This window comes from Bufo bufo, chromosome 4, assembly GCF_905171765.1.
Source record: "Bufo bufo chromosome 4, aBufBuf1.1, whole genome shotgun sequence".
In the NCBI taxonomy this organism is placed as follows: Eukaryota; Metazoa; Chordata; class Amphibia; order Anura; family Bufonidae; genus Bufo; species Bufo bufo.
This window is the reverse complement of record NC_053392.1, coordinates 235,086,242-235,111,409: the sequence shown is the minus strand read 5'-3', so window position 1 is coordinate 235,111,409 and position 25,168 is coordinate 235,086,242. Positions and strand designations below refer to the sequence as shown.

The following is a 25,168-nucleotide window of genomic DNA, read 5'->3' as shown; positions in this document are numbered from 1 at the left end:
ACTAGAGGGTCAGCCGCACTTGCTGAGCTAATCAGATTTTGATGATTTGGTAAGAAATCTATCATTATCTAAAGAAAAGTCAGAACTGCTAGCTTCTAGACTTCAGGAATGGAATTTGCTACAACGAGGCACCACAATTCCACACTTTCATCGACGCACCAAATTAGCTGCATACTATGCAATGGAAAGCAATGTCTGATTCTGTACTGATGTAAATGGTGTTATGGTGGAGTTAGATGGTACACATGTTCCCGATGAATAGAGGCTATTCATAGACTCTAGCAAAACAAGTTTGAAAGCTGTCTTGTTGCACAATGGTAATGAAAAACCATCTGTTCCATTGGCTCATGCGGTTGGAATGAAAGAGACCTATGCTTCTATGGAGTTAATTTTGAAAATGATCAAATACTCAGAAAATAAAGGGAAAATTTGTGCTGATCTGAAAGTGGTAGCACTGCTGCTTGGCCTACAGTTAGGGCACACAAAGCATATGTGTTTCTTGTGCCTATGGAACAGTCGTGATGACAACAATCATTTCAAAATGAGACAGTGGCCTCTCAGAGTCGATCACACAGTTGGTCAGTACAATGTACAACACAAATCACTGGTCGATCCACTTCAAGTTTATCTTCCATCACTTCATATTAAACTTGGTTTAATTAAAAATTTTGTAATTGCACTTGATCGTTTCCAGTATTTGAAGGAGAAGTTTAGCACACTGAAAACTTATGCTAAAATAAAGGCCAGAATTTTTATTTGCCCTGCAATCAACAAACTAATGCATGATGACACATTCAGAACAAAACTCAACCCTCTGGAACTTGCAGCTTGGGATGCATTTGTGCTAGTAGTGCAGAACTTCCTTGGGAACAGACGAGTTGCAAACTATGCTGAATTAGTAGACAACATGCTTACAGCATATGACAACTTGGCTGCCGAATGTCATTGAAAGTGCATTTCTTACATTCTCATCTTGACTTTTTCCCACCCAATTTGGGACATGTAAGTGATGAACATGGAGAGCGGTTCCATAAAGATATTTCTACAATGGAGAACAGGTATCAAGGCCGCTGGAATCCCAACATGATGGGGGACCACTGCTGGTTTTTGCAACGGGAAAAAATGACTGCTCACAAACACAAAAGCAGATGCCTGAAGCACTTTGAACAGTACTGGGCATTTCCCAAGTAAGACTTTTAAACAGAAAAAACTAGGCTTTTTGTAATTTTGTTATTCCATTCCATTTTCATACAATGTTTAATACGCAAACTTTGTAGATCAGGTAATTGTTGGCGTAAAACTCGCTCTGTTCAAAATTATTGAATGCTTTCCAAGTGCTTAATTCATTTGACTTTGGATTTGTAATCCGCACACTTGATTTAGTATAGGACAAATGGTTTTTGCCCAGTAGCAGACGAAAAGTTTTTTTTTGTTGCGTGGTGTAATAATTAGTTCTAATAATAATTATAGGAAAAATTAGTGACGAGTTACTTCAAGGCAGTAATTAAAAGTATTTAAAGGGACACTTCTATCAACAATTGTAATTACATATTAACAGCCTATATGTGAATATTCTACTGTTTTTTTGTTGTTTTTTTTATAAAAAAAAAATAGGTGGATGGTTTTCTGGATATCATTTTTTAAAGTCACTCCATGTATTCTACCTTTTGTCCTGTCTCTAAACTTGCTCCTTAGTTTGGACTTTTAGTACGACAAACAGCCTCGCTTAACTTTCTCACTCAGATCATTCACTGTGTCCAGAAGGAGACAGGTGATGAATGACTCAATTAAACCATCACACATTACACTGAGCAGTGCAATGCTCTTCTTTAGGCATCCTTATTTAGGCCTATCAAGAGAACAATAAATGCATAATACTATGCTACCAGTTCTACACCTACTATTATATTATATGAGGATTGCATTGCAGATAACATCTCCCTCTCACAGCAGCTATGTATAAGGTGTTGTCATTTGTGATGCCTGCTACAAAAGATGGTATTTTGTATTTAATTTTCAGTTCAATTTTACTGCTAAAATGAAATAGCCAGACATTCCTTAAAAATATTTTCTATGAATGAGGAGTTAAAAAAATATCCCTTTCTGAAGAAAGTGTCGCTTTAAATAGTAACCAGTTCCGGAAATATAACATCTCTATACCATGCTGCGTACTGTACCTGATGGACCTCACCTGAGGAAGGTTGAAAATGACTGCAAAGATAAATTATGATATCCTAAATTTGATAACCACAGATGAAAATGAAATACATCTTTTTAAAACATTTTCTGGTTAAAGACATGTGATCATGCCTAAGATGACTGATGGTAAGGAATAAATAAGACGTTATTTTATATGTGAATGTTTTTGTGTGATTCTTGTTCAGAGTTTAGACCTTGTAAGTCTAAATCATCAGAGAAAGGCATTCTGAAATCTGTCACGCACAGTGACTCCAGTGTGGAAGATTGAATGTTTCATCAGGCTCCAGTTGAACCTCGGGGAGAATTGATAAGTGTTACAGATACTGGCATATATTCCCTGCTTCTGGTTGACTTGACAGCAAAAGAAAATCTTAAACATAATGGGGGTCATGTATCAATAGCGTTGTTCTTACAATGCATTTGTTTCAGGTGTGATGCCTCTGAATGAGAAGCATATTCAGGCAGATTTTATTTGACATTGACATTTTTTTGCACCCAGACCTGGAGAAAAGCCAGAACAAGTCCAGCCTGTCATACAGTGATGCCATAATTTAGTCTCTGTATAAGAAAGGGTAGTGATTTGAACTATGCTTTTCTATATAGTTCTTAAAGGGGGTTTCTGAGTGTTAAAGAGGACCTTTCACCGGATTTTATTAATTGAGATAAGTACCTGTACTTGCGGGGTACCCCCTGCTAATGCTGCCACCTTGCCTGTTTCGTTAAAATAGCGATCCTACGTCACGCTGTGCCCCCCAGTATTTTGCCCGCTCAGAAGCAATGGGGAGGAGACGCAGTCTTTCTCTATGGGTGTCTCCTTCTTCCCTGGCTGTAGCGCTCTCCAATCGCAGCGCAGACCGTCACAGCCAGGGAGAAAAAAACCTCTCTGGCTGTGACGCTCTCCGACAGCGCTACAGCCAGGGGAGAAGGAGATACCCACAGAGAAAGACGGCGTCTCCTCCCCATTGCTCCTGAGTGGTCAAAATACCGGGGGGCACAGCGCAGCGTAGGAGCGCTATTTTAACAAAACAGGCAAGGTGGCAGCATCAGCAGGGGGTACCCCGCAAGTACAGGTACTTATCTCAATTAATAAAATCCGGTGAAAGGTCCACTTTAAATACTGATGGCCTATCCTCAGGAGAGGTCAGAATTCGACTTCCAGAATCCATGCCAATCAGCTGTTTGAAGAACTATGCTTTTCTATATAGTTCTTAAAGGGGTTATCTGAGTGTCAAATATTGATGGCCTATCCTCGGGAGAGGTCAGAGTTTGACCTCCAGAATCCACGCCGATCAGCTGTTTGAAGAACTATGCTTTTGTATATAGTTCTTAAAGGGGTTTTCTGAGGGTCAAATACTGATGGCCTATCCTCAGGAGAGGTCAGGGTTCAACTTCCAGAATCCACGCCGATCAGCTGTTTAAAGAGACAGCGGGTCTACGGTGAGCGTTGTGGCCTCCTTGCAGCTTACCAAGCACAGCCCTGTCCATTGGATAGCAGCTGTGCTTGGTATTGCAGCTCAGCCCCATTCACATATGACCAATAAATGTGACATTACTGACTAAGGAAGAGATCACGGCACTCGCCAGAGCACGATGGCCTCTTCAAACGACTGATTGGTGGGGGTGCCAGGAGTCGGACCACCACTGATAATATATCTTGACAATAAGTCTTCAGTATTAAACACTCAAAAAACCACTTTAAAACGAAATACTGATGTATATTGACCCAACATGTGGCCAAATGGGTGTCTTTTTGGCATCCTTTGCGTCAATAATAAAGCCCAATGGATAATCTGGGAGCATGTGCTGGACGCCCTCCCACTGCATATGCTAAATGCAGGGCCTAACAAGGTGTGAACAGAGCTTTACTGTACAGTATCATAATACTGTCATAGTTTAGAATTCAGGGCTGGCCAACCTGCGGCTCTCCAGCTGTTGTAAAACTACATTTCCCACCATGCCCTGCTGTAGGCTGATAGCTGTAAGCAGTCTAGGCATGCTGGGAGTTGTAGTTTTGCAACAGCTGGAGAGCCTCAGGTTGGCCATCCCTGGTATAGATAAATAGAAAACAAGTTCAAAATTATTCACTTTAATAAATTCAGGGTAAGGATATATCATTACTTGCATTTCATAATCTTCATAATCTTTGTCATACTAATACTGATAAATGGTTCTTAATGTTTGATTTATACTTTACATAATCATCATGTGAGTGTCACAGACTGATGAGGATCGCCTAGAACTATTTGTGGAAGAGAATGTATATAAGCATGATCAATACTGTAATATGCCAGAAAATTAGATTTCTAGTGATATCTACTGCAAGTGAGCATGGAGCCATCACAAGACAGATTATTACATGGGTTACTGTAATTGTATAACATTTGCACTGAGGATATACTGCCTACTTTTTGCCATATAGTACAGTAAGAGTTTGTCTTTACAGGGGTTATCCCATGATTAATGTAAAAAAATAAAAATCAGACATCATATAGAGCATGATAATCTCTAACAAAGCCAGAACCCGCCCTGTATCTCACATGGATCTAAAGATCTCACCATTCATTGTTCCAATTACTCTGCTAGATTTATCTCAAGCTGGGAGCCAGGAGCGGGCCGGAAACTTGGGGCCGAAAGTGGCCCTGGAATAAATATTATAAGTGGCCCCGTTTTGTAGTCGGGTCCAAATTGATGGAAGGCAGGGCCAGCAATACCATATTATGGCACATAATACCACCCCAACAGAGCCAAAGACCACAGCCCATCACAAATGACTGCCAGCAGCACAAAATACATCCCCAAAAACTTCCATTGGCTGGCCGGGGGAATGGGGGGTCCAAACGACCCCCTGAATATCGGCCCACCAGGAAATTTCCCTGTAAGGTCTATGGCCAATCCACCCCTGCTGGCAGCTCAGGGGGTAAGTCCTTTCTGCTGCAGCTGAGGGGCATGCCATTTCTGCTGCAGCAATCTTCCTAATACAGCTCAGGAGGTAGTTTTAGAGGTAGTTTTAGAGGTAGTTTTGAGAAATGCTGAATATTTTTCATGAGACAACCAATTTAATTAGGCACGGCATAGAACAGAAAATCACATTAGTCTGGCATTTTTTTTAAAGGACTGACTTACATACAAATTTGATAACTCACAAGACTAATGGCCAAGGAACGAAGATCCAAAGTTATCTGTTCACATAATTTCTAAGGCTTTTGTTATTAATGACAGCTTTGACTGATCGGTTTTGAAATAGAATATGCTGCGCTATTCTTGCTTTCAGAAATGCCAGAAACCTGAAGAGAAACTAGTGACTGTGTGAACAGCTCCTTAAAGTACCATATCTAGGTTACTATTGTTTTTTAGTCTTTTTCATGATGGACCAACAATCTATTGTCTGCAGAGACTACAGACTGCTGGATGAATCTATTAGCTTTAATAGGTTATATCTAATTCATGCATTGTCTCTTGTGATAAGTGGTGCCAGGCACGTCTGGCAACTTCTTCTCTCATCTCAATGTGCATATAGAGGCGACGTTTGGCCTGATCACTCTAGGCTGAATGATCATTCCAGTGTATTTTTCCCATGGCCTACAGGATATGCCTTGTACTGCAGCTCCGGGTACAGCCACTAAGGCTACTTTCCCACTCGCGTTTGGTGCGGATCAGTCATGGATCTGCACAGACGGATCCGTTCAGATAATACAACCGTCTGCATCTATTCAGAACGGATCAGTTTGTATTATCTTTAACATAGCCAAGATCCGTTTTGAACACCATTGAAAGTCAATGGAGGACGGATCCGTTTTCTATTGTGCGAGATTGTGTCATAAAAATCCGTCCCCATTGACTTCCATTGTGTGTCAGAATGGATCCGTTGGGCTCAATTTCGTCAGACGGACACTAAAACGCTGCAAGCAGCATTTTAGTGTCCGCCTCCAGAGCGGAATGGAGACTGATCGGAGGCAAACTGATGCATTCTGAGCGGATCCTTTTCCATTCAGAATGCATTAGGGCAAAACTGATCCGTTTTGGACCGCTTGTGAGAGCCCTAAAACGGATCTCACAAACGGAAAGCCAAAACGCCAGTGTGAAAGTAGCCTAAAATGTATGGCGGTTTGCCTGGCGGTGCTTACTGGTGCCTGGCGGCCCTGTTAATCAGCTGATCATGGAGTCAGGCCCTCACTGATCTGAAATTGATGGACTAGCTGGACAGCAGGTCCGGGAAATATCCATCTATAGATACACAGTGTGAGGATTTGCTCTGGTAGGCAGGGTAAGTGGACGCAGTACAGAGGCAAAACAAGTTCGTAAATCAAAACGTCTGTGTTTATTTCACACAAAAGGCAAAAGAAACACTACTTATTACAGTCTTGGTGTTAAATTCACACAATGCAAAGTCCATAGAACAGTCACGTCCCCTTTCTAGCCGTTTTATCCCCGGCAGTTCACAGCAGGCTTTAGGGGGCTTGTTTCTCAGCATACAGCCCTCATGCGGCTCTCAGCCCTCCAGCACAGCACCATGCTTCAGATCCCAATACAGAGACTCAGCTACTGAGCCCAGCTGCCTATTTAAAGGACAGCCAGGTGCTGCCAAAACCCGGACTGGCACTTAAAGTCCGGTCCGGTAGTTGATCTCACCTGGCTGGAAATCAGCCCAGCCGCCCATGTTGGGAGGAAAATATCTGCCTTCCCAAACAAATCCCCTTGCTATGTCACAGCAGACATTGCTAGAGTTAGACAAATACACTGCCTTAGAGGGGTTTTCCATGAGATAGACCAGAAATATCTTAAAAGTAGGAGGGGTCCAATACCTTGCACACCCATTGATCAGATGTTCCAAAGTAGTTTGGGCCCTGAAATTCAGCATCAGCACTACTTCATCCATTGTGTGCAGTAGACGCAGCTGGTTACTACAGCACTGTTCCCATTGAAGGGAACTGGAGGACCAGCTATGTGCCCTACACAAATCTCAAAACTGGGAAATCCATTCTACCACCTCTTATCATAATTTCTAATGAGATTCATAGTTAATTGTACAATGATTATATTAAACATTGTGTTATAGGAGTAGGATAGGTCATCAGTATCTGATCTGTGGGGGTCCAACTCCCAGTTCCCCCACCAATCAGCTGCTCGAAGAAGCACAGAGCTCCAGTGAGTGCCATGTACTCGTCACATGGCCAAGGAGTAGCTAAGTCCCATTCTCTGAGCTGCCATACCAAGCACAACCGCTATCCAATGGACAGCACTATGCTTGGGAAGCTGTGAGGAGGCCATGACACTGGAGTGCTGCTGTCTTCTCAGACAGCTGATCCACCGGGGTCCCGGGTGCTGGTGTATTAGGGTCCACACAGTCAGGTTTCTTCATGCAGCTTTGGAAGCCAAAACCAGGAGTGAATTAAAAAAACAGGAAAAGTGGTATCTGTCCTTTATACTTTCTCTTTTTTTTATGACCCACTCCTGATTTTAGCTTCCGAAACTCAGGAAACCTGACCGTGTGGCCGTACCATTACAGATATATTACAGATTATGTTATGTGAATTCACTGATATTCTTGGAAATGGCTGTAGGTCTGATGATTCTACTTACTGTACTTATTAGGCCAGACTGCAGACAGTAACAAACTGCAGAATCTATTACTGGAAAGTAAAGAAACCACAGGCAATATTTCTACACGGTAATGGTTTGTGCGCAGTAGTGTTCTCCATGCATCTTCCTCCGCTGCTGTTATATGTGTCAAAAAAAGAAAAACAATATCCACCCGAAAAGCCATAGGAAATATTGATTAGAAAGAATAGCATGCATGAGGCCAGCCTGCACATAGCCGAATGTGGGGGTCATTTAATCTCACTCATTTTATCTCATTCAGTGTCACTCGCTGGTACAGAACTGTAGAGGAAAAATGGCATTCATTTATTTTGTTGCAGGCATTGTTTGATCTTACGGCTCTCGGCATCTAGAGATTATTGATCCCGAAACCTTTCTCAACACATCATTTTTATTCAACCCATGTGCCATCTAAAAACTCTTAGGAAGTTGACCTGACAACAGGGTTGGCAAATAAGAAAAATATTAAGGCAAAGTTAATGATCCTTACACAAAGACATGTCGCAGTAATGCTCTCCAAGCCATCGGTGGGGGTTCAACTCCCAGTATCCCCACTGATCAGCTGCTTGAAGAGGCCTTCCTAGACTAATGGCCCTATTACATTCACAGATAAAGCAGACGATTGTCGGGAGGGAAGCGTTCACTCCTGTCAATCGCCTTCTCGCTGGAGGAGACCGATGCTATTACATGCAGCGTTCTCTTCCTCAATGCATTGGCGATTGCTCGTCCCTATACTGTCTCATTGTTTGCCAGCAGGAAAACCCCTAGTCCATGGCGCAATCTGCTGCTGGCAAAGCAGAATTTTTTAACATGTTAAACGATCTTGATTACCCAATGAACGAGCGTTTGCCGGTTCATCGGGTAATCGGTGACAGTATTACACTGCCATATGATCGCTAACGAGCTTTCATACCATCATTCATCTTAACAATAATCTGCCCATGTATTAGGGCCTTAAGGTGGTGGTCTAATCTTTAGCAAAGAGTTAAAAAGGGACCATCCATATCAGGGACCATTCATATTAGATGTTGTCCCATTGAAAACACTGAGCATTTTAAGTCCAGGTTTTTATACATATAGAAACCATAAAAATGGTCTCTAGGCAGACCAGGTATTTTGACAGGATATGCCCTCAATGTCTGAGCTGTGTCCCCCACTGATCTAGGAAACAGCTGTGCTTCTTCATCTCCTCTCTTTTCCTCTTGGATTTTTCCAGAGGTGACATAGTCAGCCACTGTCTTTACCATGCGATCTCTATAAAAAGGCCATGCAGAGGACAAAGTGGCACTTTTATGTGTTATCTTTTTTCACAGATATGACAATACCCCAGCGAATAAATAATATACAATTCAGCTATTACAAAAAAGTTATTTATTAAAAAATCACAAAATCAATTAAATCAGGTTTATTATACTAAAGTATGCACAGACTCCAAAGCCCATTTATATTTGGATATCTTGGGCATTTCGGGCCTTGAAATTTTCATGCTGACTCTAGACAATACATATTTCTAATACTCCAAAAAAATGTAAGGCAAATGTCACTGATATAAACACCGTAGTTTTAAGGATTATGTTGGACATTTATCAGTAAGCCAGTCTTAATTCCCTTTGTGCTGCTGGAGGATGGGCCAAATTTATGCAGAGGCACACGTCTCTCATATATTTGGGGCATTTTCCGGCTGTGTCGTGAGACACACTTAAATCTAAGGCAGCCTCCTAGCTGTCGTAGATTTAAGTTTTCACGTGGCTTGAAGAAGGATAAATGTGGCAGGCCTGCAGTGCTGTCCGCTGCCTGCCCACAGAAGGGCCCTTTTTCTCACCACTTCTGAAAAGTGGCGTGAAAGGGGAAATATCGCACATTTTGCCACACAAATAGCGAGCAACAAAATATGAAACCGGCTGTATTTGTGCCACAAAAGTGGCATAAATAGGTTACAAAGTGTCTATGTACTTATGTAGTGGCATTGATCCTCTTTGAAGATGGCAGAGGAAGTTTCTACATTGGTTTTTGTACCACAGACTCTATTGTCCATCCACAATGAATAGAGAGCTGCAGGTCTCTTACATTTGGGTGGTCTTCTACATCAATGTTCCTATGGGTTCACCCAATGTTAGGCAATGAGGAAGAAGACAAGGGACATAGATGATCTTCTTGATCATCAGGATCACAACAAGGAAGTATGGGAAGTGCTAATGTATTGTTTGTGCATTTTCTATTGTGTAGCATTGCTTTAAGAGAGTCAACAGTGTACGTACCATAGAATAGGTCTATGAAGCAAGTATGGGGCCCCTGGGGAGAGAGGTGCAGCCAGCTTGACTGAATCTCCTCTTCACAGGTTCTGCATCATTAGAAATCACGAGTATGGAGAAGTAACCAAAGGACCAAGGAAATGGGGCTAACAAGTAACAGTTCTTCCTGCCTCCTGTTCATAAGGGTGTGATTAATGCACCAAAAAGTGTCCCAATGTTAATTGTTGCTCTGGTGCATGTACTGTGTAGACTAATGAAGGGAGTACCTTATCAAAATCCATGCAAAATTTAATTCCAAGAAAACTACTGCATAAAATGCCATGGTCTCACACTATGCCGTTTTTGTTGGCCCCAGTTCATGAAGTCCAAGATATAGTGCTGCTGGTCTACATAGTGGTTCATTAAATGCAATAAATAGTTGCTTAGCTCCATTTAACTATGACAAATGAGCTGTACATCCCGTAATTCCTCATTATGCAAAAAATAACCTTTGAGATTCTGATATGTAATAGTACTTAATACTTACTAATGTGTGTATAGGAGAGTAATTAGTGATGGTGTGTATGTTATTCATATAGAAATACATTTTAATGGCTATTTAGCAGGATTTGCAATGTACTTTATCATGACTGATGCATACATTTCCATATATAAGCCTATCTACTCTTATGCTCTAGTGTATGCAACACATTATAAAGACAAAATCAATGGAATTGCTGTTTTGTTTTTGACTTCACTAATAGTTGCATTTTGACCCTTTAACCGCAGCTCAATTAATAAGTTCACAACCGTCATCGCTTTACTTTCTGGCCAAGAGGTTTTGAACCACTTTCATCCAATTATTAGACTAATGGATTGTGTTGCTGGTAAAGTAGCAGGTAATTCTGGCAAGTGGTTTTGTTTTTCTGGTGGCAGTAAGAGAAAAGATTGTCAAGTCCCAGTGAAATATTCAGTATCACTCTGAATTACACGTAGTCCTTTCCTGTAGAAGGTGCGTTTTTGTTGTAGCTTCTTGGTGGTGGGTAAGACGTTTCTCGTTTGGGGCAAGAGCAGCACAGAAGAGCACCTCCCAAAATGGCCAGTGCAGCACCAGCCCAACCAATAAATAAAGCTGGACCAAACTCATACCTGGGGAAAAAAACATAAAAAAGAAATATCATTTTCTGCAGTATTGGCATTTATAGAATGTAATTTTTAGGTACTGTAGACCTGGATGGAAAATTGTATCATGCAACTTGGACAGCTGTTGAAACCACATGTCCTTCTCTGTCAACGTATTTCATTACCTTATTTTAGGATTGTGATACAACTCTTATTGTATCTGCTGTTTAGTACGCCTTGAGCCTCTTTTATTAAAGAGGACCTTTCACAGGTCTGGACATTATCATATAACTAGCGGGTTGTGTAGGGCATACTGATAGCATGTTACAGAGCTATATACTATTTTCTCTATGTGCTTCGTTCGCCCGCTGTGTCTCCTGTAGTTGTTTTCCACCTGGTATGTAAATTCATACCATTGGTACATGGAGGAGATGGCCCTGTTTCTGAATTTACATACCAGGCAGGAAACCAATATGGGGGGGGATAGCAGGTGAACAGAGCAGCGCACAGAGGAAATAGTAAGTGCTGTAACATGCCATCAGTACACCCTACACAAACCTCTAGTTATATGATAATGTTCTGACCTGTGTAAGGTCCTCTTTAAAGCTGTCAGGGTTTTTAATTTTCCATAGTGAATAGTCAGAAAAAATGATAGCTGAACTGACTGCTATGGGTAACAAGACCATTTTAACTTTTTTTCTAGTACAGTTTTAAAGGAGTTTTCCGATAATTTTAAATTGATAAGCTATCCTTAGGATAGGCCATCAGTATCAGATCAGTGCTGGTCTGACTCCCGGTACATCTACTAATCAACTGATTGTAGATGCTGCAGCGCACCGGAACCAGGCACAGCTCCCTACAATGTGCAGTGAATTGAATGGGTTATTGAAGCTCAGTCCTAAACAAGTGAGTGGGGAGAGTGCTGCATGAGTGCTACACAGTGTACAAAGCCATGTCGTGGGAGATACATCCTCGTCAACCTAATATTAATATAAAGATCATCAGTGTAAAAGACCAAGAAAACCCCTTTAATACATAAGGCCAAGTGAGTCCTAGCACGGAACAACTCTAACATCAACTTAAGGGGTTGTCCGGTTTCAGAGCTGAACCTGGACATACCTCCATTTTCACCCAGGCAGCCCCCCTGACTTGAGCATCGGAGCAGTTCATGCTCCGATGCTCTCCTTTGCCCTGTGCTAAATTGCGCAGGGCAAAGGCATTTTCAGGAGTTCCAGTGATGAACTGGACTCTCCATGGGGCTGCCAGGAAGCCCGGTGACATTACCGACACTGATGAGCGGGCTTTAGCACTGCCCTAGCCAGTAAAATGGCTCGGGCAGCGCTAAAGCACGCCCATCAGAGCCGGTTACGCCTCTGCCCGGCAGTGTGTTATTGTAAACAAAAGAGCCCTTTCCCTGTGCGATTTAGCGCAGGGCAAGGGAGCGCATTGGAGCCTGAGATGCTCTGATGCTAAAATCAGGGTGCTGCCTGGGTGAAAATATGGGTATGTCCGGGTTCAGCTCTGAACCCGGACAACCCCTTTAAGTGGTACATGTCGAAATACCTCATATCCTGACCTTAGCTCTGGTCGCTGACAGATAAGAATTCTATTAATTAACATTTGAGCTAAATAACTGGCTTGAAAAGAATGCAATGTATTCAAATTCATATTACTATGATCTTACTTGGAGTTGAGTGGTGTAAATGCATTGTAGAAATCTCTGGCAATTTGGTTTCCATACCATGCTGTAGCAATAAGAACACAAAGTCCTAAAGAAACAGAAGAAAAACATAATTTAGTTTTGACTTAGGACATTTAAACGTTATTTGGGGAATTTTGATAAATAAATATGGTTATATGAGTGTGTGCTCCGGTTAGTGATCTGTTCATTTAATTAAGAAATCGACTACATAATTAAACTACATCATTTAACTACATCTCACATTTTGTTTGTAAGAAGATATATAGTTACAACTATTTACTATGCTATTAATACATGAGTAGGTGGAAAATGGTTGTATACTCTGTTAGAATAGGGGGCACCATCTGAAAAATAAGGATTCTTACCAGCAATAATGAAGAGAGCGCCACCTACGATCCCAACCTTGGCTTTCTTCACCTCATCATCCTGTAGACAGGTTAGACATTTCATACCGACTGCAGCAATGCAAGCAGCAAAAAACCCCAGGAGAATCCCACAGATCATCAGTGCCCGGGTGGCCTGCATAGTGCCTGAGTAAAGAATACAGACGAGATAGGAAATGACATTAGTTACATACAGAATGACACCGTTGGCCATGATGATTATAATAAGGCTGCAGTGAGCTGGATTCTGGGCTGCTCTTCTGCTGTATGTAGACCTCAAATTGTGGTCTTGTTACAATGAGGACTAATATGGTCAGTAATTGTGTGGAATTGAATCTCAAAGTACTGTATATTAGATAGGTGCATAATTACATTATACTCTTCAATCATTAATCTTTGAGAAGACCCCTTTAAAACATAAACTTGTCAGTTTCACAAGCAAGATGGCAGCTAAAGTAGCTCTTAAAAGGCATCTGTTAACACTTTGATTGACGGCCATGCGTGATCACATTTACACTGCCTGGCCTTGTCAATCAAAGTGGAGAGGGTGTGGCAATTTCAGAGAAAGCTGAGGCAACGCCCCCGTTGCTCCTAGAGGCTCATTTGCATATATTAAAACATTATTTTTCTCAGCAATGCAGGCACAAATGAACATGGGACCAACACAGATGCCTTCAGCTGCTAAGAGTACATGCAACAGGTCAGCCCATTTTATAGGCACAAATCTGCTCACAGAAGCCCTTTAAGTGCAAGCAATGTGCAGAAGAGCAACCCAAAACTCATTTCTTGAGATACTGTAAGTATGGCTTAAAGTGAATGGGATGCTAGACTCCAGTCGAAACCCAAATAGAGTTAAAGGGACATTACCATCACATTTGTTTTATTGCATATTAAGAGAAAATATGTGAATATTCTATGTTTTTATTTTACATCACTCCATGTATTGTACTTCCTGTCCTTCTTCCTTTGTTTGGACTTTTAGTAGGGCATTTACTGACCATTTACTGAGACCAGAGTGGGAATGGGGTGAGTGACTCAATTAGAGCATCACACATTAAACTGATAAGTGCAATGCTTTTCTGTGGGCATCCTTATCTAGTCCTATCAATAGATTTGCCATCCCAATTCTACATCTACTATTATACTTGCAGATAACATATTCCCATCACAGCAATAGTAAACAGACAGTGGATTACCTATCTGTATAGAAGTTTTATCTCTCTGTGCTGACCGTTACAGAAGGACAATATTCTGTACTTCATCTTCAGTGGTACTGTATACTACCGAAATGAAAAACATCCAAACATTCTAAAAAATACTGCTTTCTATGAATATTGAGTTTAGAAAAGTAACCTTTTTGATGGAAGTGTCCCTTTAAGCTGCAAAGTAAGGTCTGGTGCACACTACCAAATTGACTCCAACAGGGTATGCTATATTAGGGAGGTATTCTCCCCTAGGAACATTGCTTCCATTGGACAATACCTCTATAATGTACCACTGTAGAGAGACACTATACAGTGGCATACAATATGCCTATCTTGCTGTAGTAAGGAGCTGCAAAAACTCTATACAGGCTCCTTGCATATTACTCCCCCATGTGTTTTTTTTGCTCCTCCAGTATTTATATTGCACAATGTAATCAGCAATACATAAAGTATATAGCCTTGGGTGCTTTTAAATATGATAAATTAAAATACATAATTCATAGCTTTGCTGTACATGTCACATGGGGCTTTGGCGTCTTCTCTACATGTCAGATCTGGCTTTAGTTCCGTATCGGTATATACATTATAATATCCTTTGTATCATTGATACGACCGCTTACAAAAGGTTGTCGTGAGTTTTTCTAACCCCAGAAAGAGACTAGTAAAGTATATGCAATACCTTGTGACTAACATAGCCGCTGGTAAGAGAATGTTTAGCAAATATTCAACTGGTTACATGTTCTCAAAGTAAATACCTAAAACCATAGTTATTGTCAAACAGCAGTGCATATTGAATGTCTTTTTTTTCCATTTTTTTTGCATGTCATTTATTATGCTTGGCTGACACTGTATTATTTTACTAGTCAGCCAATGTTATTATGTCTCTACACATCCCAGATTAGGTGACTGTATAACAACATCTTTGAAAATCTTCCTGTTTTTAATTCTCTGCCAAGTTTAAACTTGAAGAGTAGCAACATTTCTAACATGTAACAAGTTAAAACCCGACTGTTTTCTTTGTAAGTTCATCCAAAAGATTCTTCTACCTCCTGAAGCACGGAAACCCAGCCTTGATGTACTCTTTGTGTATCTATGGAAGTTTTTCCCCCCACTAGATTACAATGCTAAAATAAAAAAGGAACATAAATTCTTAGTCACATTCTTGCTTTCTGACTATCTATCTATCTATCTATCTATCTATCTATCTATCTATCTATCTATCTATCTATCTGTCTGTCTGTCTGTCTATATATCTATCTGTGCCTGTCTGTCTATAAATCTGTGTTTTATCTTGTTTTGTATGTTTTAATATATTTTACTGGTGATGTAACGTATATCAAAGAATAAACATATATCAATTTCCAGCATTCATATTCCAGTTTATTATACAGCCCTTGTACGACTAACCTATGGGACATGACCTTTGTTTCAGATCTTTTTGAAATTTTTTAAGAGGCTCAAGTACCTACGCAACAATAAAGATCATGACTTACATACAATTAGAAATGCAACATATAAGAAGTTTAGCAGAGAGAGGGGGCTCCCTCTGTACCCCATGGCTTTTTTCCTTGGATTAGGATTGTGTGTGGTGATGAGTTATTATAGCAGCTGGGGACCTTGCAAAGGTCCCCGTATCTGCCATGTGTATGCCTCTATTAGGCCTAGTAAAACGTTGACTGGAAATAATACAATGCAATGGAGTATTTTATTGTATCATTGACACAATCAGACTACCAAATTACCGTAAATATTTATTTAGTTGACAAATGTTAAAGAAAAAAAACAATAAAATCTACTAATATTGCAAAAATTTTAAAAATGACAAAAAAATGCATATTTGTCATCATCACATTCATAACAACCTGTTGTTTTAAGTTGTGTTGATTTTAAAGAGTAATTGCTCTGGAATGGCAACCACTTTGGCCCTTATGCAGTACTCCATAATAGGGTTACTGTACAAGGGTAATTGATATGATGTTATATTGTTCCTTATTGTTATATTGTTCTGATTTGTTGCATTTGTCTGCTAAATAGTATTGTATGGACAGTTTAGAGTAAACCACTTTGGCTCATCATGTTAGGTTGCTAGGAGATGGGCCTGGGTCAACCCCCTGGTAAATCAGTAGGGAGTTGGGTTCTAGATGTGCTACATTGAGGACCTACTTGTGCAAGTTCCTCAGAGCTAGGTCTGAACTCATAAAACCTTCATTTCTGAGAGTCCAACAGTCAAAAAAGCTACTTTATTATCAAAAGTTGGGTTCTAGATGTGCTACATTGAGGACCTACTTGTGCAAGTTCCTCAGAGCTAGGTCTGAACTCATAAAACCTTCATATCTGAGAGTCCAACAGTCAAAAAAGCAACTTTATTATCAAAAGTACTCCAGAGAGATGGAAGTTCAAAAGATCAAGACTGTACAAGTTTGTGCATTGGAGTTAGTTAGCAAGGTATTGTGCACTTTTATGGCAGAGAGAATGCTGTGAGAGGGGACATTGCTAACACACCTGTGCCACATTTTGTGATGGCTTAGCAAGCCATATCTAAAATCTGCAACCCTCACCCTGGAAATTTGCAGCAGCTTTTAACAAGAGCCTCATTGCATGCCTACGGTTCTGTGTCAAGAATTTAGAGAGACAGGGAGGAGTACTACAACCTCTATCATTGTTGCTTTCCTATTGCTGCTATTGGGGAAAGATTGTACTGCTTTGGAACTGTGCTTTGTTATTGGTTATTACCAACTGGCCTGGTTACTGACTCCATGATTTGCTGACCATTGCACCTGCCCTCTTGCCTTGCACCCAGACCTACACCTAACATCAGGGGCACCCCAACTACCATCAGGCAGGATGCCCCCTCCATTGACTGCACAGCCCCAGGGAGCACCAGAGGAGGAGATTGCCACTGTGAGAGTCCTATTACTACTCTCAAGGCCACAATTATAACTCCCATTCTTCTCGCCCTTTTTCCTTGGCTCCCTGTACTTACTGGCTGCCACTTATTTTTTATGTCCCCCCAGGTATACCTCATTATTATATTTTGTCATACTGAATAATTACTGATCCTTAAAAAATTGTGCTAGTAGCCAAGAGAACATATATTGTATACTTATTCCCATATTTATGAGAAAAAGCCTATGCCCCCATAAACTTTATAGCGTGATACTTCACTTTATGCAACCAGTTGTAATTTCATATGAGTCCTTCACATTACTGGGCTAAATTCATATTACTAAGGCAGCAAAGCATTCCCACACGATCACGCTACACCCCCATGTTTGTCTGTACTATGTATGTACATTCTTACATTGGAATGCCAGATATATCCAAACCTTTTCTGTTCAGTTTTTTATTGATATGTCTATAGAATATTACAAGTCTCATGCTCCAAGCATATTTCTTATTTTGGAGTCACATTAATGACATTAGCTAATGTATAGAAGCCAGCAGTTCTTTGGATAGTCCTCCAAGATATTTTGTGACTTTAAGCATGAGGTCTTATGGTCCCCTTGGGATAATAATTACAGACTAGCCACTCCTGAGAGGGTTCATCAACACTATTTTATGTTTCCTCTTGTGAGGTTGAGTTTCACTGTGGTTTGATATTGTTCTTAGAGATTTATTTGTAGCCCTTGCCATGTTTATACACAACCTTTCCTTTGACCGTAATATACGGAAGAAACTGAAGATTGCTTACATTCTCAATTCCATATGCAGAAATACTGACCTTAAGGAACTATTAAAGGCTTTTTCTGGGATTTTTATATTGATGGTCTATCCTCCGGATAGGTGGTGGATATCAGATTAGTGGGGGTCCGTCTCTTGATACCCCCGACAACCAGCTGTATGAAGAGGCCATGGTGATCCATGAGTGCTTAGACATTTTCTTAGACCACGTGACGTCACCTTCATTGGTGGCATGGCCTAGGCAGAGCTCAGTTCCATTCAAGTAAATGGGCCTAAGCTGCAATACTAAGCACTGCCACTACCTATTGGATGGCACAGTGCGTGGTAAGCTTCGAGAAGGTCAGCTTGTTGGCACAGGTGCTGGTAGTCAGACCCCTGCCGATCTGATATTGGTGACCTATCCTGAGGATAGGCTATCAATATCAAAATCCTAGAAAAAAAAACTTTAAAAGAAGGCATATTGAAGGGCCTGTGATGGTATTATGTTACACAGGTACACATGCAACAGAGCTAAACTTGGTAGTTAAGGCGCAAAATGTATTTAAATGGCTTTTATCACAAAGATAACACTGTGCCATGTGTTATCAGAGTTATCAGAGTAAATTTTAGCTCAGCTACATCTATATTTCTGCTCTTCGAAACCTGCCATCCAATGTGCCATCCACTGCCCACATACAGTATAATCTGCACTATGAACAGCACAGAGTTTATGTTTAGCCAAATTGTTCTTTTCACTACCAATCCTTTACTCTGCCACTCCTGTGGATATGACACCCATGACAACACTCTACAATGTGTTGCTTATAACCTAAATCCTGTGATTTTCATGTATGCTACTTTATTATCCTCTTAAGCACCAAAAATAAAAAATCTTGGTGGACTGCTGGACGCCATTAGCACTAGTTTGCTTCTGCCATCAATACAAAGTGCAAAGCCAACAGGATACCTACCGCTCTTTAGGTAAAGGGAGCCATTGCTACCCAAAAAGCAACTAGCATCTCCTTAGATGCATGTAAGGGAGAAATGCTAATACATTTCATAGTTTAAAAAAAAAACTAGTAGATTGAGAGACAAAGGAGGGTGCTTCATGATGATCTTCTGGAGAGCAAGGGGACCTTTTCTGTCAGTGTCCACCACTGTACTGCAGTTTGGAATGAAATAGTTAACTCGGTATATTGTAGGTGGAATGTTCTGCTGGGAAGGTAGGGTATTCTGTTAATTCTTGTCTTTTATGTTTGGGAGGAGAGTTGCTTTGTAGAAAATATGCAGCTCTCCAGGGTGACTATTTTCACAGGTCTGATCTTGCCTTCAATCTTCAAAAGGAGACATGTTCAGTATTGTTCAGATCCTCATGTAGGCAGAGAAGGATGTGAACTAGCCATCTTGGTTGTGTAAGCCTTAGATTATCGACATTTTGTAGATTGTATTGGTCAGCCAAAACCAGGACTGGGCCAAAAACAGATGAAAAATCCTGGTTTTGACCTACAACTACTGATTCAAAATACTGAGCGAAATATGTCCATGAAAAATATGCCAGTGTGAAAGCAGCCTTAACAAAATCAATAACTGTTAAATAACTCACGTTTTTTGTCTCAGGCCTCAAATTGTTCATTTTCTGAATAAAAGACACTTGACAATTGTCTCCTAAGCGAGTGCAGATAAAATTGAATAGCCTTTTTGATAAAATCATTATACATACGAGAGTGTTTTAGGCTGACACTTTTATTGCTAAGATTTTTATAATTGCCCAACTGCTTCTGTGGCTGCTGTAATATTTCCTGTTTAGCAAGTCTCCTAGTAAAAAGAATGAAGAATCATAGGCAAGCTGTGAGAGAGATGACTCTGGTCTCTGCTTTCATGAATTTTATGTGTTTTTAGGGTGGTTTTACGCTAAGATTTACTAATCCTATAGACGGTGACATGCTGAGACAGGCTGTTTAGACCTGCAAAACATTTATCATAGTGGCTCAGGCTGAATAAATGATAAATGTGATGCAGAGCTAGGCACTTTTATCAACTCTATAGCAACTATTGGTTGACTTAATTTGAGGTAGATATTTATGTCTGAATTGGTGAAAAATGTCACCTTGTTATGCCACTCCCATTATATACAAAGCCACACCCCTTTCCATTAATTCACACCCCTTTTTGGACTAGGTGCAGATAATTTCTCTAAACCTGGATGCTCCAAATTGCATCAAATTGTTCCACATTTTGACGCAATGTACGAAAAAAAATATTAGTAAATATGGGTCAGTGTTTTTTAAACCTGCCACTGCAGTTTCTGATGAAGTTATTTGAACCAAAAGTGTATCCAGCAGGAAGGAGATGTATATGTTGTTACTTTAAATTTCCCATTACTTTTGAACTCACTTCCTAAGACAAATGTGTGTGTGACACCCCCATTACAATCATTTTGGGGGACGTTTTATTAGTCACACTTTCCACATGCAAATTTCTCAAAGTGAAGATAAGTGACACAAAATATTGAGTTAGTAGTGCATTTAACATATGCCTGTTGACTTACAGCTAACATCTGGCCATAGAAAAGAAGATGCTTGAATAAGCACCAGCAAAAGCACCCCAAAAAGCATGTGCAAAACCGAAGACACGGGCCTTCTTCGCATTAAATTGTCCTATGTTTCTGTACACACTACAAGGCATGTATAAAACAGACCCCCTCCCCCCCAACTAAAATAAATCACCAGTAAATGAACAAGTTGTAGCTTAATATCTTCCTATCTGTTCTATATCATTTGTGTATCTAAACAAGTAAAATGATCACCAAAAGGTTGTGGCTGTGTGTAGTCTGTGAAACAGAGTCCGTCTAATGGACGCATTTCCCAGACTGACTGTTGAGCCGAACTCAACGCAATTATAATCATTTATGATGCTGTGAGTTCCAGCCCGACTGGAGGTCTACCGTCCTGTATTCGAATGATGATGTACGTAAGTAGACATGTGACCAGACTGGAACTCACGGCATCTTAAATCATGATGAGGGAAGTGGGTTAGGCTGTTATGAGCTGCAGTTGGTCTGGGAAATGTGGTCATCACTTGGATTGTGTTTCACCACACATCTAAATAATTCCCAATAGGATTGGCATGCAGGTTTCTCAGACTGATCATGGGAAAGGCTAGTTATCTACTAATAGAGAACCGGAGGATGTATCACTACATAACGGATAGTCAGCAGTTGTGGAAACCCTATGTGGGAGTTGTAATGGTGGCCATATTGTTCCTTACTCAGCTTTCCCATAATCATATGGCTGAGTGGAATTTTGCACATTTCACTCAGTAATGGATGGTTTTATCAATTTTAAATAAAATACTCTTTAATAACACAGAAGCATAAATTTAGTGTAAAACTGCATGATTACATTAGATGCAATCCTTAGTATAAATATGTTACAACGAGATCTTGGACCTGCGGTGTTTGGACATATGGTGCATGCTGTATCTCAAGTTTGCTGGATAATCGCAGTGTGCTCATGCTGTACTTAAAATGGCACAGAGTATATACTAATTACATTAGTTTAGTTAGGAGGCATTCATCTAAGAAACACTGAATTAGACTTTTCAAGTTGTGTGCACCAGTGATTGGTTCCTATGGGCTAAGCACATCATTGCCTGTAGCTCACAGCCATTACATTTCCCCCTTTGTCTTGACTTGCCCTTGCTTGTCTTTACATCAGCATTCCTGTCGTGGTGGATACCTGATCAGCACCAAGATGAATTCTAACTTACAAGTTGCCCAGACATAACTTTTATACAAATCTAGCAGTCAAATAACATCAAATAAAAAAGCCCTAAAGCAGCTTTCATTGGAGCTGAACTACTGCTGCAGAGATCAATATGATCATAGTGGGACAGTTCTGTCAACTTGTAATAGCCAGCAAGCCGTGACTGAATAATAATGCACTCTACATCTGTAACACAGCTCAGTCTCAAAATGTTCTTCCAGTCATCAAGTCATCCAAACTAAACATCATGCAGGAAAAATGCACTTATCATCTTATAGAAAAAGCAACAGACAGGATCCTTCATCTCTCTAAACAATCTCCAGTACAGCGAAGATTGGGTTCAGGTGGCAGTATGCCATGTAATCTATTGTCTTGCTTAGAACTTGTTTCTGTCTATGGTAAATGCATAGAGTCCCCAATAAAGTTTTAACCTATTAACTTCTAAAAACTCAAAGAAGCGTTAGGTGACCTACTATTCTTTACAGTCTATCAATGTTGATGCTATTGGTGTACTATGTTATATACAAGTCTGCATAACGTATGTAAACCCATAATGCATATTATACATTGTATAGTCCTGATACTCATAAATGCCCGTCAGTAACCTGAAGCCTACTCTTTAGTAGGTCACATGCCAAATCCTAGGACTAAACAAGTAATGGTAGTGGTACATTATACATGATTTCTCATACTTTATGGACTCACATTTTATATCACGTGAGCATCATATGAATTTAGATATTGAGATAAGTAGATAGATAGATAGATAGATAGATAGACAGATATGGATAGATAGAGATAGAAGATAGATAGCAATAGATAGATATATACACACATATAGATAGACCTAGATAGAAAGAAAGAAAGATTCAGAATAATTCATATACAAATGAAGCATAATTGTACTTACTTCCCAACTTCAGCAGAGAATCATATGATTTGCATTGCATTTGCCCTGTGCTCTGCATGACACAGGACATCCATAATCCTTCATAGGTCACTTGTGCTGTTATGATGGCATCTCCAGCGAAAGAAGACATCTTCCATTGAGGAATAGCTACTGCTACTATAAACCCAATCCACCCTACACAAGCCAAAGCATATCCTAACAGTTGTAAGCCTGCATTGGCCATCTTCTTGAATAAACAGAGTGCAGAGTAAGAACAATTCTTTCCTCTAAGATAATTCAACTAGATTTGTAAAGTAGGACTGGACACAGTGTCTACCTACTCTTCAGCCTATGTAAGGAGAGTAGATGAGCAGCTGGAGAGTCGACCTACTAAATACACAGTGTTGTCAATCAGTCTTATTTAAACTCTTTACAGAAGTTCTCCTAGTGGAGGACAGTGTTAAGACAACAGCATCCGGTGGGTTGTCACTCCCATTGCCCAATCCTTTCTCTGTTACCTCCCACTGCTGCTGATGATGCCAAATGCTTTTTTTTGGACAGCCTGGGGTTAGTGGCAATGTTCATCTCATCCCTGAAGCCACTGTTTTGTGTCTAATCCATAAGAGACATTTGCTAAGCCAGGTGTTTTCCATACAGAGACATGAATAGTAAAGAAATGTATCAACAGCCAGAACAATACCATGGAAAATAGATGAATCAGGCGTCACCACACAGGCTTCTGCTTTATAAATAGCAATTGCTTGAGCAAGATTATTATCTAGTAGCTTGTCCGAATGCAACCTATTATAGGGACTGATAGTATGCTATTATAAGTTCAACTAAAAGTTAAACTCACAGGCAGATGGATTACTACAAAATAATTATGTGAAATATGAGAACAAATGTTTGTTTTAGTCTTGACCTGAGGTTCACGGTTAGGGCTCGTGCACACGACCGTATGTATTTTGCGGTTCACAAAAAACGGATCCACAAAAAATACGGATGACGTCCGTGTGCATTCCGTATTTTGCGGAACGGAACAGCTGGTCCCTAATAGAACAGTACTATGCTTGTCCGTAATGCGGCAATTAATAGGACAAGTTCTATTTTTTTGTCAAACGGAAATATGGACATACGGAAACGGAATGCACACGGAGTCACTTCCGTTTTTTTGCAGACCCATTGAAATGAATGGTTCCTCATACAGTCCGCAAAAAAACAGAACGGACACGGAAAGAAAATACGTTTGTGTGCATGAGCCCTTAGGGCTCATGCACACGACCGTATGTATTTTGCGCTCCACAAAAACGGATCCGCAAAAAATACGGATGACGTCCGTGTGCATTTCGTATTTTGCCAAACGGAACAGCTGTCCCGTAATAGAACAGTCCTATCCTTGTCCGTAATGTGGAACGAAAATACGGACATGCGGAAACGGAATGCACACGGAGTAACTTCCGTTTTTTTTGCGGACCCATTGAAATGAATGGTTCCGTATACGGACATGGAAAGAAAATACGTTCATGTGCAAGAGGCCTAAGTCTTACATGGGGTTTCTAGGAAACAGTAACGGTTCTGAACATGTTGAAAATTATTAAAGGGAATCTGTAAACTACTTATACTATATTTAAGCGACTCCAATGCCGTGTACATCTGTCTAACGTCATTTCAACCATCATTTTGTTAGATTTTTCTGTACTTTCAAACTCCAGAAAATGCATTTTTTTTGGTATGCAGATGAGGTCCAAAGTGGACAGCAGGGTGTCACCAACAGTTTCAAGGTCTCAGGACCGCCTACTCCAAGAGCCAAAGCCCGCTTCTTACCAGAGCCCAACACCGCCTCTTCATCTCTAGCATTATATCCCCTTATATTTTCCACTCCGTCCCTCTTCCTAGATGGCACTATTCCCTTTAAGTCCACCCGCAATTTCAGAGGAGCTGTGCATGTCCTATACCTACAGTGAGTCCAATGCCCATTGCTGGGAAGGCAGTGCGCAGGCACATTCACGCTTTACGTCTGAGTGAGTTTTTTAGTTAGACACAGACTGATGTTGTGGGCAAAGTTGAAGGGAAATAGTGATGTCTGAAAAGAGGGGCGGAGTGGAAAGCACAAGGAGGCAATGATAGAGATTAGTGTTGAGCAAATTAAAGTCCGATCTGAATTTCAGGGAAAATTCGATTCGCCACAAAGCCGAATTTCCTCATGCTTCGTGGTAGCGAATCGATTTTCCCTCACCTCATCCATTTGATCGCGACGGGCCGGCCACCGCCTTCTTGATCAAAGATCTCACATGAGGCCGGACGCCGGTTATCACTGGCCGCATGAGATTTGGCGCTAGATCTTTAATTAAGATGGTAGCGGGTGGCGAACTGCAATCAAATGGATGAATTAATGATGATTTAAGTAATTTTTTT

General features: G+C 40.5%; 1 protein-coding gene across 1 annotated transcript; it reads right to left on the bottom strand.

Annotated features, from left to right (window-relative positions):
• Nucleotides 1–9,187: 9,187 nt before the first annotated feature.
• Nucleotides 9,188–23,181, bottom strand: CLDN1 (claudin 1). Its single transcript, XM_040428370.1, has 4 exons — nt 22,775–23,181; nt 13,218–13,382; nt 12,835–12,919; nt 9,188–11,177 (listed from the first exon to the last, which is right to left on the bottom strand). The coding sequence occupies exons 1-4, from the start codon at nt 22,995–22,997 to the stop codon at nt 11,015–11,017; spliced, it is 636 nt and encodes a 211-aa protein (XP_040284304.1). The 5' UTR covers nt 22,998–23,181; the 3' UTR covers nt 9,188–11,014.
• Nucleotides 23,182–25,168: the final 1,987 nt, after the last annotated feature.